We start from the raw sequence: 13838 nt of genomic DNA, 5'->3' as shown, positions 1-13838 counted from the left end.
CCAAATTAAGACCCCAGATCCCCCGAAAATAGATGTGAGAGACGGTGTAGACGCTGTTGCTATGGAAACGTATTGTTTGGTCAATCTACAGTATCTTTGCATGAAGAAAGTAACAAAAAAACAGGGTCAACAGCATGGCAATTAGTATTTTGTTTTTATTATAACAATATTATATAAAATCGATAGGCTTGTCACACAATCAACGCACGCACATATTCTAAATAATCACTTTCTATTCACATTCATTTTCTGCTACCAAAGGCACTCTGTAATTCTTTTTTCACTGCTTGTTCTCAGTCAAGCCTCCTTTAGCTGTCGTTTAAGTTGCTGTATTTTACACATGCAGCCTTTTCTGAACACGGATCAGATGTATTTGGCTTCCTGGACAAGGTCTCTGTGATGTCGGACCAGCAGGTTGCAGAGCTGAAGCTGCTTCCTGCCGTCCTGTAAAGAGAGACACGTCCGTACAGACGTGGTACGGTTCAGTGCTGCGACATCCTCAGGATTTGGAGCAGCAGACCCTGCACCTCTTCATCCATCCGGCCCTGCTGGGCATCACACAACCCGTGTTAGAGTATGACCTTTCTACATTGGGTTCCACATTGGTTCCTGGCTGTATGAGCACAAGCATCCTTGCAGAGCTCCTCAGCAGGTGTCAGTCTTCAAGCCATAAACTAAAACCCCGCCTCTGACCTCCATCAAAAGGGGGTAAAGAGATGCAATCCCATTATGGCGAGGGGGTCAGGAAGCCACCAGTCATGCTGACTGGTAGGTAGAGGCATTCGCTGATGGCTTGTAACGCTATATGCCTCTACCGAAGTGTGAAAACAGACCCAGGAGGGAAGTTCTGTACCCATGTGGACTCTGTACACCCTGATACCGAACGGCACTAAAGATTTTGACTATAACGGCCATTCATTATGAATGCCGGATGCATCAGGAAGAGGGATTGAGCACGCTGGACAGCCTAAACTGTTCCCAACCTGCCATATAAAGCATAAAGATGGAACTGATAGAACGAGAGAATGAGCTTTTTTTTTTTTTACATGCACCTCTTCTGAAATTTCATCCACTTTTGTCTGGTAAGCAGAGATGGCGGCCGGATCTTTCTCGATCTTGATTGTCTACACCACAAAGGGGGACAAAGTCCAATCCTGCAGTCTGTCCCATTCAGAGTTCAGACTATGAGTGGCACTTAGAAAACCTCATGACTTACACAGATGGAAACCGTTTTTACATCTCATAGCAAAGTCTTAACTTGGGTTTATATGTGTGCATCAACTCACCTGCACAGCTGCCAGTAAATGCGTTCGGTACACAGTCACCACTTGTCTGTGCTTTCTCTCCCAATCCTGCAAAAAAAGGTCACATGCAAAGTGCAAGAAGAACATTGCAGGGGATTTTGGCACAATTCTTTGGGCCACTACCCACACGTTTAGCTGTGTTGTTCATTCCATGAATGCGTGATCCTTGCAAGTTGTACCTCATTGTAAAGGTGACTAATCAGGCTTTCCAACGATATCAAACACAATACCAATTGGTATTATTAAAGGGGAGGAATAATCGACCGAAATAATGTTTCCAAACTTTTTTTGAGGAGTTTAGATAATGGTCGATATATACGGAAAATACCTGGATCTGCTGGGAGAGTATGGCGATCCTGTTCTGCAGTGCCACTTGCTGCCCGGGGTTCCCATGATGGGCAGACGAGGAGGAGGAGGAGGGAGGGTTGATGCCTAGAGGAGGTGACAGAGCTCCCAGGGCCTCCTTTAGCCGAAACACCTCCTTGGACAGCTCTGTTACCTGTACAAAGAGGAGAGGCATCAGTTCCCCCCTTCCCTACAGCAGTTGATTTTTTACTGGCCATCCAAACCCTCACTTTGCGGTCCTTCTCCTTGATCAGGCCCTGGGATTCCTGGATACCCTTGTGGAGGTCCTGGATGTGGCCGGACTGGGCCTGTAGTTCGGCCAGCTGCTGCTGCACCGTGGCCAGCTGGGACTCCGCCACCTGCCGCTCACTCTTGTTGAAGAGGGCCTCCCTCTGCACCTGGAACACCTAGACCAGTAAAACCACCAGCGGCACCCAGTCATTACAGCAAGGCGGTCTTTGTTTGATCGCGTCTCAAACTCTTTATATAGAGGTGGAGGCTGATCCAGGAGCACGTTTGATACTTAAAGGGTAATTACAGATGCTGCTATGATGAATAGACAGGTTCATCCAGACAGAAATAAAAAACTTCCAGGAAATGGACTTAAAGACAACCGTACAGCATGTATCTAAGTATCTAACATTTCCATGCTAACACCTCATGCTATCAGCTTGTCTTGTTTCCTCGTTTAGTGGATGAACATACCCTCTTCTATCATTTTATTGCTCTTATTTACTGAGTAAAATCTAAAATATTTCTTCTTAAGAATCATTATTCCCCAAACTACTTTGCTCATGGGAATTTCTTTGATCTTCATACACTCGTGCTAGAGTGCACATAAATACAGCAAACCGAGCCACAGTAAATAAACATGGCAACAAAAAGGCTCTATTTTTAACTGTGGTTTTGTGACGATTACCAGCATGTAATATAAAATGTAATACAAAGCTAAATATGAACGTTGCATTTGGTTTCCAAATGGGCTGTTGTTGTAATTCTGCTATTAGCAGGACCCAATTCATGAAGTACATAAAAGACATTTTAATATCTTGGCCCCTATGTGGCCCCTTATTAATAACCCCGAGTCAGAGAGAGCCAGTTTACAAAGAGTTTTTTATAGAATGACTTTTGGAGTCTCATTAGTCGCCTATTGAGTCCATACAACACTACTTCAGTGCATCAGTAAGCACACACACAGGGGGCTCAATGAAACACAGGGACGGACTGAATAGAGAAAGTAATCCACACATGAATAATGTAGAGGCCTGCATGGACACAATAACACTTAATGTGGCATTAGAGGGGACTGACGTACCTCGGTGCAGGTCTTCTCGTGTTTGCGAGTGAGATCGTTGAAGCGGGCCGCGGCGGCGTTGATCTCCGCCTGCAGAGAGAGCCGCAGGGCCTCGTGGTCCTCCTTGGAGATCAGACCCTGTTCTGCAGCCTTCTGGGACTTCAGCTCCCTCAGCTCCATCTCCTTCTCACACAGAGCGTCCTGAGCTGCTGCTGCACTTCTCTCACTGGCCTGTAGGGAGAGCTGGAGCTCCGCCTAAGAGGCAGGGAGCACAAGGCTTACCTGATGAATTATGTACAGTCTGAATAGTAACATACTTAAAAAAGATTCCTGCAGACCTTGACTTTGTCATGCTCCTCTTTGGGTATGGCGTCCTGCATGGCCTGCAGTTTGGCCTCGAGTCCGGCAGCCTGCTCCTCAGTCTGACTCTGAAGGGTCCTGACCTCCTGGAGCTCCTGCAGCGCCTGAGCTAGCTGCTCCGATACCGCGGACAGCGCCTCCTTATGTTTTGAGAGCGGCACCACGTCGTTCAGCTGCAGGGCGTCCTGTGCCCGGCCCTCCCGCTCCGCACACAGGCAGTCCAGAGCCTGGGCTGCTTCCTGCCTCGCCACCTCCAGCTCTTCTCTCACTGCCGCCATGGTGCGTCTGGAGTGCTCTGATTGGACGGAGGCACGATCACTCACAAAACAAACAGAAATCATGTTTGACTTAAAGTAAAAATCTCTGCTCACCTGATAAGCCTGAGCTCTCTGACTGCTCCTCCTCCTCTTCCTCCTCCTCATCATCTCCGCGTGGAGGAGGCCTGAGTCTCTCCAGATCCAGGAGAGCGCCGTTGAGCCTCCTTGCCACGTCGGCCCTCTCCCTGGCCAGCTGCTCACACTGGAGCCCCAGAGTCACCTGCACCTCCTCCAACTCCGATCGGGGCACACACGTTCTCAGCTCGCCCTCCAGCTCTCCCAGACGCTCCTGGAGACGCCGGACCTGACCTCCATCTCCTGCAGCTCCTCCCTCTTTCCCGGACGTCCTGCTCTCTGCCAGGGCTGCCTCCAACTCAGCGACTTTGTCGCGGAGACGCTCCACTATTCCCGTCTCTTCTCCTTCAACCTCGTTCTCCCCTTTGGAAGACTCTCTCTGGGGCTGAGCAGCTAGGAGTTCCTCCACTTTCTCTGTCAGCTGTTTGATTGTGTCACTGTCCTGGCCCCGTGTCTTAGCTAGCTCCTCCTCCAGCTCCGTCACCCTCGCTCTCAGCTGCTGTGCCTCCTGGCCTGGACCCTGCTCTGCAGCCCCAGATCCGCCTCCAGTCCCGGCACCTGCCGCTGCAGTGTGCCCTTCACCACACTCCACAGAAAGCACCCCGAGGAGCATCTGCTCCTTCAGCTCCTCCAGCTCAGACTTGGAGGAGGCCAACTGCTCCTTTAGGGCTTGCAGCTTCTCCTTCAGAGCAGCCACACTCTCTGCGTCGCCTCCTTTCTGAGACTGCTCATCACCACTGCAGAACAAAACAAACTCAAACAATAAAAACATGACTTGCATCACACCATAACCCCCCACACTAGGGAGCATTTCCAGTACTGATCAATATGCTGATAATATCCTGGAAAAAAACCAACAAGACCAAGACAGAAAACTATCAAATTCTCCCATTATTTTTGCTTAATAAATGATTTTTCTATTGACTAATCAATTACCCAGGTAATCATCATGCAGCATGTAACACATTGTAATACTGAAGCATACAACATTAATACACATATATTATAATTATGAGCTGCCATCTTGGCACTAAGCCTGCTCAGCCTCCAGCGTGCTGCTGGAAAAAAGCAACGACTCAGCACTTTTAAAAACGGCCCCGACGGAGGCCCCAAGCAGATACAGTTGAGATGCTAGAACTGATCTGAGTTCAAGTGAATTTAGTCCTCGACGTACATCAAGTAATCGATCTTACCGCTCCTCCTTGCCGCTGGATGCCTCGTCTGAACCCTGGACCTGAGCGAAGCGCTCCTGAATGGCTTCAAACTCCTTCCTCAGGGTCTCGTACTGGACTACGGGGACGAAGTCCGAACTCGAGGTCTGCATGTCCGTGTCATCCTTCTCAAACATCTCCAGCATCTGTGCACAGCAAATGTATGGAGGCCATCACCTTCCGATCACTGTTCATCAGTCACTTCAAACCACTTCACGTTTTTGGCAGCGGACATTCATTTTTAATAAAGGCATTAAATGCTAGACTTGTAAGTAGATGAGCCCCATTTACTGCAGGTACCCATTACTTAAATAACTCTTTATGAATGCAGAAGACACAGATATATTGACCGTTAATCATATCGAGTCAAGCTCCAGAAACACTCGATATTATTGTGCAACTATAGTTTGCTTCCTGGCAAAGTCCCACATCTGAACTCAACCAGCTTGTAACAAAGAGTTTCTGTTGTGTAAATGATTTATAAAGTGAAGCCCATGCAGACACAACCCTGATGACATCACCCCCAAGTCATTTTCCAACACTTGACAAAGGTCCTCCAGAGCCACAGAAGACATTGTATAACTTATACAGGCTTCAAAAGTACTACCAAGGACGAGTTAACTGACCTTTTATGTCTAAAACTGGTAGAGCTGCTCTTTAATTACCTTGAGTAAGTATGAGTTGTTGAATCCCTCCATTTAAATCGCAGCAGGAGGTTTTGGGTGTATTTTAATCTCTCTCTCCCTTTTGCTTTTCTCACATCGGACCTTCGATTTCCCACTTTTCCTGTCCGGCTCTTTTTCACACAGCGGGGCAGAAGTGAAGTTGTTGGCCTAGATCGCTGCCGTTCATACAGCGGTGAGTGAACCACACCAGGACCAAATACTTCAGCGCTTCAACCAGCGTGACCCAGTTAGGGAAGAATGTTGAGAAAACGGCCCCCGTGTCTGCATCTGATGCTGATCTCATCTATTTATACCTGCATGAAGACATCTGCCTCACTGCATTAGTGAACCAGAGTGCGGCGGCGCCATGAAGTTTAAGTGGTCATGACTAATGTTTGAGTCAGGAACATTCACTCATTTCCATTTCATTACGTTTTGTTGGATGCTTTTATTTCAGTTTCCCTTTTTTGTGACTATATCTTGATGTGTGTGAGAGATTATGACATGACATGATGTAAGTGTGTTCATGCATTGTTTCTGCGTTTGTACTCTCCCTGACCTTACCTGCACTTTCAATGCTAGTTCAGCGTTTTGTGAGGTAAGTTCCTCTATTTGTTTGTGCAGCTCAGCAACAGCTCCCGGGTCTCCGCCGGGGACAGGGGAGGGGTTGGCCGAGTCTGAGTCTCCTTGAGAAGTGGCCTCCTCCTGAGCAGGGGAGGCTCTGGATCGCTTGGAGAGCAGCTTCTCTAGAGGGACATTTAAAGAGAAACCAATCCGTGTTCATCACGATGGGATGTAACCACACACAGGGTCCTTGCGGAACAGCAGGGGAGTACGTGTAGACGCATACCTGGGAAGTCAAACATTTCATCCATGTCCTCGGAGTCACTGGCTCCCATACCATGGCCTCCTTTCAGCTCCTCAAGGAGCCTGTCTCTCTCTGCCTCCGTCTCCTCAAGGCGCTGCTTCAGCTGCGACAACTGGAGTGCACACATGTGTAGAAAATGGAGGTTATAACAAGCAACCCTCAGTCTTCACAGACTTGTTTCCTCTGATACAGGGTAGATGGGTTTGCAGGATGCGGTACCTCCTCCAAAGCAGAGAGGGCGCTCTGTTGCTGCTGCTCAAGAGCTTTGATCTTCTGGAGCAGACGGCCTCGCTCCAGACGCAGCCGGCGAATCTCCTCAAACACCTCTTCATCCTCTGACTAACTCAGACAAACCACATTAAATATGAAAACCCGATGAAGCCAGCATTTGGTGTCATGCATAAATGAAGATTTACGGTGCTAACCTGGGCTGACTGCTGTGTTTCTGGAGGCTGTGGAGAGGGAGAAGGAGAAGGAGACCGGGGCTCGGGGGAATGGGCAGGTGGAGCAGGACTCCGGGGCCGTGGAGAAGGTGACAAACCCTGGATCTTTGTGACGGTAGAACAGAATAAAATACATCTTTGTTGGTAATAAAAGACACAATCTAGCTAATCTTTTAAGAATGAACTAAATTAGCATAATTATGGACACTTATGGAGAAAAGTTGCAAACAATACCGTAAAGCTAGCCTGGCTGGCTTTGGGTGGGAAAAAGATGTTTGTTTCTCAGTACCTGGAGAGGAGAACGGGGCGGCGGAGGAGCTTTCCGTTTACGGGGGGTAGTACCCCCTTGCATGGATGAGGCGCCTGAGGGGACTTGGGGGGGCTGCGTGGGGGGTGATGGGACAGGGGTCACAGACGAGCAGAGGTCAAGCTCAACACAAAACGGGAAAATGGAGGAAACTGAGATAAGAAGAGAGGCTCGGCAAACAAAAGGGGAACGAGGGCCAACAAAAACAATGAGCTCATACTGGAAAACATGCAACAATATGATCAGCAAAAGGAGGCCATGATCTCATTGGATGGAGGGAGTGATGCAACACACAGCTATGCAACATTACCTCCTCGCCTGCACCCTCAGGAGCTACGTATGCAGAGGGGGAAAAAACACAGAGCAAGACGTTTTAACCTCCGTAACAATGAGGCTCAACCAACAGCTAGAGGCACACGCCCTGTCATTTTCTTATGTTTATTATCATCCACATATCTTGGTAGTAAATCCACCAAATTATGGAATCTAATGTGGTCAGGTATCCTATGCACACTAACCTCTCCCCTTCATCTCCTGTTCAAACATCTGTTTTCCATAAATCAGCAATGTCTTTGTTGGGAGATAAAAGAGGAATAAGCCTTTCGTCTCTCTCGCTCTCCTTTTTATTTTTTTAAATCCTACTTTACAATCGCACCCAGCTGTCCTCCTCAGCCACTTCCTCCTATTACAGTTTCCTGGAGGAGCAGAGACTCAGCCAGGATCCAGAGCAGCACAGCCACGAACAGAAGCCATATACTGGGTCTGACAATCTGTTACACATATTTCAATTGATGCTGACACTTTATATTTAACGAAAAATAGCTGGATCTGTTATCCCACTTGATTTAACACAACTAACTCTGATCAAAAGAGCATTTTGTGAGATCTTTTATCTCTCCAGGCCTCATACTGTACCTGGAGGTGCTCCATCCTGCAACATTTGCATGATGCGTCTGTTGCCCGTGGTCACGCTGTAGTCGGCGGCCTTGTGTCCGAGGGCGTCGGCCAGCTGCGTGTCGGCTCCGCCTCTCAGTAGAGCTTCCACCGTCTCGACGCTGTCGCTCTCGCACGCCAGCATCAATGCAGACCTGCGATTCCAAACCAAGGAAACGAACAACGCAGCAGAATCACGCGCATCAATTTTGGACTCATTGCCTGTTTTTCATGAGAAACACTAATAATTTCTGTTTTCATTTTGGTCGGGGATTCCAAAGATTCCAAGGATGATTCACCGTGAACCGCATGAACACGTTGCATTTTTTCCATTTGCTGTAATGTGATGTGCTTTCTAATCATCCTCTCTAAGCAGATATCCAAAGCACAACTGGAAAGCTGGAAGGGGCTTGACCTGCATCCTTCCAAATCTACCCCACGCTCTGGAGACTTTCTCTGGGAATCCTGACCCAGACAACCCCACCGCTGTGACAATAATCCTGCAGAGGTTTTATTGGTTTGCTAAGAACTTTCATGCGGCTGTCGCCTTGAGAAAACCTCCCGCCGTCTGACACTTTCCATCATTCCATCTGTCAGAGTTTCAGCAGCAGCAGCGACAAGGGAGCGATCCACACAGAGGGGGAGCATCATGAATACGGTACCTTCCCTGGTTGTCTTGTACGTTTGCATCGGCCCCTCGACCCAACAGGAAGACGCACAGCTCCACTCTGCTCATCTCAGCAGCTAAGATCAAAGCCGTGGCTCCGTCCTCAAAGAGATGGATGCACACGATTATTCAATCACTGGTTATCGTTTATTAATGAATCTCAGCTAACTGTTCAAAATGTATACACTATAAATAAACCTACTCCGTCCTGGACATCCAGACTGGCTTTAAAATCCCACAAGGTCTCACAGCAGGACAAGCAGCCACTGACCGCTGCAGGAATCATCACAATTATGGTCATATCAGAGGTTAACTGCACTTGAATGCAATACTTTACACCTGAATATGTTAATATTTAAAACATGGATGCTACGAGTTATTTGTTGAATGCAAGGTGAATAATGTAAAGTAAGTAAGTAGTATTCCGGTAAACCTGCGTGATGAAGAGGCGTCCTGCCGATGCTGTCGGTGCAATCGACGGCTAATCTCTCCTGTCAGGTAGAAATGGAAATAATGACAGACAAAAGCAAAAGATAAACCATCGTTAATCGTCTTAAAATCAACGCTTGCATTATTCCATGTTTTACAGTCGTCGTTGGTTAACCTGGCTAAGCTGTCATTCTCTGTTTTACCTGTAGGAGTCTCTTCAAACACTCAAATTGGCCGTTTTTGGCTGCGAGGTGAAGTGCGCTGAAGCCTGCAACCGGTTAGAAAACAGTGTGATTCAACAGATATCAAACTAGTGTTGGACGAAACCCAGTAATAACCCTACCGGCGCCATCGGTGACGTGGACGTCTGCTCCGTGAGCGATGATGACCTCCAGACAGTCCAGCCGACCTCTGGATGCACAGAGGTGGAACCTGCCGGGAAGGACGAACGGCGTTTTACACATCGCTGCTGTTTAGAGGTGAGAATCGGTTTCCCATATAAAACGTCTGATTCTCACTCATCACTTTAGTTTTAGTTCAGAGGAAACGAAGGCAATGAATCGTTAACAATTTACCAAAAATAGATCAACGCAAAAAAAATGGGTTAATAGGCAGAATTCATAGTGGGATTATTACAGTTCACCCAGTGGTATTTCCATGGGAAATTACTTTGCTGTGGCACAAGAAATGATGTTTCACGTGACCACGATGGAGCGATATGCACTAACTTATAATAAATGAATTTGGGTGACTAAGAAATGTCATCATTAGGGGAACTTACGCTGACTTGCCCTCGGCGTCCAGCTTGGTAGGACAGAGGCCTTTTTTGGCGATGAGAGCGGAGACTTTATCGGACTCGTTCTGCTCCACAGCCTGGAGGAGCCTCTCATCACTCTTACTCCAGTCCTGACTCTGAAGGGGACCAGACCGGAGAACGGGTCACTTTCACCACACCACATGATGCCCATGTAACAACAGTACAAGTTACAATACTTTTAAGATGGGAATATTTCAAAAAGAAGGATATTTCCTTTCCTGTTCCTGTGATTAGTGGATAGACAGAGAAGATACCTACTGGCAGCGGCAGCAGGCTGAAACACGGACAGAACCGCTTCATCAGGCTAAAAACAGGCTGCTGGGGATCCATACTGCTAGCTTGGCATCACACACACACACACCTAAATACAGCTAGAGCTATGTGACCATACACACTGCCACCTGGCTACATCACAGTTACATGGGATACTGTAGAACTCCACCCATAACTTTCTACCAGACGCCCTTTAGAGGTCGCAGCAACGTCATAGTCGAGATCTACATACCGGAGAATTAATCCTCAAATCACACCTCGGGTGAAATTAAATAGCTCGCCACACCAAAAAACCTCTGACACACACACTATCACTGCTATGTCCTCACGACAGTGTCTCCCTGTGCACTGCTGCCTGTACCGCATCCAGAACGCTACCCCGTCATCCTCGGCTGCTAGCAGGGACGGCAGGCGGTCCGTCCACTGCACCTCCTTCCTCTCCTCACTGTCCTCCTTTCTCTGACCTAATCATTCCTCTGCAGCCTTCTTCTCTGGGAGCAGCCGTCCTCCTTCTCTACATTGGTTTGGTTCTGTCCTGCACGGTCCTGCACCCCCCCTGGCAGCCTCATGCCGTGGCTCAGTTTCTCTGCAGTTACAGAGCGGGGGCCTGTGCGATGTGACGACTCAGCAAAAAAAAGAGGAGAAACAAGCTGGCTCTCATCTGCAAGTCAGAGGGGACGGAAAGAGGCTCGGGGGGGAAGTTTGTGTAGGGATGCTGTCATCCATCTGACAGTTGGACTATACTTCTAATAATAATAATAATTATTATTATAAAAGACACCGACAGGCTGTGATCGAGCTGAAACCATCTTCAGGATCCAAACGCTTGGACCAGATTGCAGAGCCAGCAGATGCTAATTCATCTACTCATCAGAAAGGTCGCTGACCCCAGTGTGTCGGCCTGCGACAAGCAACCGGCTACATGGAGAATCATAAAAAGAAAATTCTAATACGTTAGAGAACAAGGTTACATCCCACGTTATAAAAAAAACAACCTTCAGAGAAGCACGGGGATGACAGCAGGGAAGTGGAGTCCCTTTGTGTGTGTGTGTGTGTGTGTGTGTGTGTGTGTGTGTGTGTGTGTGTGTGTGTGTGTGTGTGTGTGTGTGTGTGTGTGTGTGTGTGAATAATTGAAGGCTACCTGAGATCTCTGGTTATAGCAGCAGTCTGGAGACAGCCCTGCTCTCCTGCTGCTGCACCCTGACACTGAATCCCATTACCCCCCCTACACACACACACACACACACACACACACACACACACACACACACACACACACACACACTAAAGGAGCAACCTGCTATCTATATAAATGACTAGGAGCAGGCGAACACTGTGATATTAGGTTAAAACACAGCTTGATATGGCTCCAAGCCTATCTCTAAATCACTTGCAGCAAACAGGTGTGCTACTTTTAAACACATCCAACTATAACTTACCTCAGTCTTTTTAAACTTTGCCTTGAGACTCTTCATGATGGTCTGAGAGTCTCCGTCTCAACAGTAACACTGCAATAAACAGGATAAAGGAACAGACGTGAGTGTTATAAGTTACAGTGTAAAGTGCTTTTAATTTATTCACCCATTACTCAGTCATTGCAACATGTGGGTGCACCTAACCCACCAACATATATGGAATGTACCAACTCAAATAAACCCTAATGCAGTCAAAACACACACACACACACACACACACACACACACACACACACACACACACACACACACACACACACACACACACTGACCTGCAGGAACAGCCTACCTGTGGAGGACAGTCCGGCTCCAGGTGAGTGTTTCCTTTATCCCATCAGAGGCTCACAGCAAAAACACTGGAGTCACTGCTGCCTGGCTCACAGCGGGAATGCCCCGCCCCCCCTGCCGTAAATCAACCAATCAGCAATGCGCAAAACGCCGGATCAACGTTTGATTGGTGATGATGAATGGGGAATTGTCTCGTGCAGCAGAGCAGGCACGACGTAGTTAAGCGCGAGGACAGGAGAGCAGCGTCACGTACACTTTCTCACACGGGTTGTGAGAAAGTTCCTTATTTGGGACGTTTTTAACCAATCACAGAAAGGTGAAGGTGAACGACCAATGACAACACGAGAGGAGCTGAACCCGGAAGCTCGTGTTTTTGTGCTGAAATGAAGAGAAAGGTGAGTAAATAAATAAATAAAACAGTTCGGTGCGGGGCTAAGCCAAACTTTACTCTAATATTTTGGGTTCTTCCGAGCTTATATACTTTATTTAATATTAAATATATATTTTATTGAAGCTGTGGCATTAATTGCGTCCACGTTGCCCGGTTCGTGTAAGAATACATAGCAACGTTAAGCTAGGCTACTTTTGTATTCACGTCCACCAAACTACAAATGAGACTTAACCACTGTTGTTATCACAGTTTGTTATTAAAAATTTAAAAAAGCACACGTGCAATTCACACGAGCCACCGAATGAGGGCAGTAAATGCACGACAGAGGAACGTATAGACACTATTAAGGCTGTGAAGCGTCTTTTCCAGCCCCCTAAATGTAACTGAAAGACTCACAATGGTCACGTTTAACCCTCGAAATGGAGCTTTTGTTGACGTGTGTCAGGTTGTTTGAAAAGCGTTGCCTGCAAACCTCATGAATGTTGCTGTTCAGCTGGGAAAGAGCACAGATTTCAGAGGAAAATGTCACATGATCCATATTTAGCCCTTTCTAATGAGGGAGTCTTATTAATTCTCTGAAATATTCCACTGTGCCTTGTTGTTTCTGTTCTGATTCAATTACACTGTTGGCTCCCAGGCAGCAGTATTTGCATGGAAAACACAGTTACTTTATACCTGTCTGTCTGCCTGTATGTGATTATCTCTCGCAGTGAGAAATGCTGGTTTTCCATTCTGTTTTCCTCTCTTTCCCCCTCCATGCGGCTTCCTCTAACGGAGTCCGACAGCTCGTCTGTCTCTGTATCTGATTTCCCATCTCTTGCACAGTTTCAATCTTTTCCTCCGTGTAGTTTTGGCTCCCACCCACAGCCAGGACGGAAATACAAAATTGAATGTATGCTCAATATGTTGGTTGTCAGGGAGGCTGGAGGAGATGTTAAAACTGTGGATTGTGTGGATGAAAAACAGGAATGTATCGCTGAGTGGAAGATTATTGGTGTGATAATGGCAAAGAAAAGGTCCCTGAATGATGATTGTGGTGTTTGTTTGACATCTGAGTGTGTCAAAGTTATTATCAAAGGGTCTTGTAAGACCCTTTGTTGTGCCAACAAGATCTGTATCACCTTATCGAATGAATGGATCTCATTCCCAGAAGATAAGACCTGTAGCACAACTTATTGATCTTGTTCCCACATGATAGTGGCTGGTTCTCGCAGCATATGAATCCGGTTCCCTCAATCTTGCTCTGCTAATGTTTAATAAAAAACATCTTTAGTGCAGTAAGAAGGAGACGTTGAACAGGTGGGGGGTTTACGCTGGAGAACTTCTCTTCCACAGAAACAAAGCGGACATGCCTTCGCGTTGATGTCACGAAATCA

At 47.2% G+C, this 13838-nt stretch overlaps 1 protein-coding gene across 7 annotated transcripts; it reads right to left on the bottom strand.

Moving 5' to 3' along the window:
- Positions 1-245: 245 nt before the first annotated feature.
- Positions 246-12146, bottom strand: ankrd24 (ankyrin repeat domain 24). 7 transcript variants are annotated; one of them, XM_084011810.1, is made up of 23 exons: positions 12073-12146; positions 11748-11816; positions 10000-10130; positions 9562-9650; positions 9422-9486; positions 9223-9280; positions 8992-9062; positions 8785-8891; positions 8105-8277; positions 7500-7522; positions 7172-7264; positions 6865-6987; positions 6659-6778; positions 6422-6551; positions 6136-6317; positions 4889-5052; positions 3675-4432; positions 3282-3598; positions 2965-3198; positions 1880-2056; positions 1633-1803; positions 1287-1352; positions 246-548 (listed from the first exon to the last, which is right to left on the bottom strand). In XM_084011810.1, exons 2-23 carry the CDS (start codon positions 11781-11783, stop codon positions 483-485), a joined length of 3354 nt encoding a protein of 1117 aa, XP_083867936.1. In that variant the 5' UTR covers positions 11784-11816; positions 12073-12146; the 3' UTR covers positions 246-482. The 7 variants fall into 7 exon arrangements, with proteins under 7 accessions (XP_083867936.1, XP_083867937.1, XP_083867939.1 ...); XM_084011811.1 differs by having other exon boundaries at positions 246-545; positions 12073-12145; XM_084011813.1 differs by lacking the exon at positions 7172-7264.
- Positions 12147-13838: the final 1692 nt, after the last annotated feature.

The sequence above is a fragment of the Eutrigla gurnardus genome (genome assembly GCF_963514095.1).
Source record: "Eutrigla gurnardus genome assembly, chromosome: 6".
NCBI classification, from domain to species: Eukaryota; Metazoa; Chordata; class Actinopteri; order Perciformes; family Triglidae; genus Eutrigla; species Eutrigla gurnardus.
The sequence above is the reverse complement of the archived record's forward strand: the minus strand, read 5'-3'. Positions and strand labels throughout refer to the sequence as shown.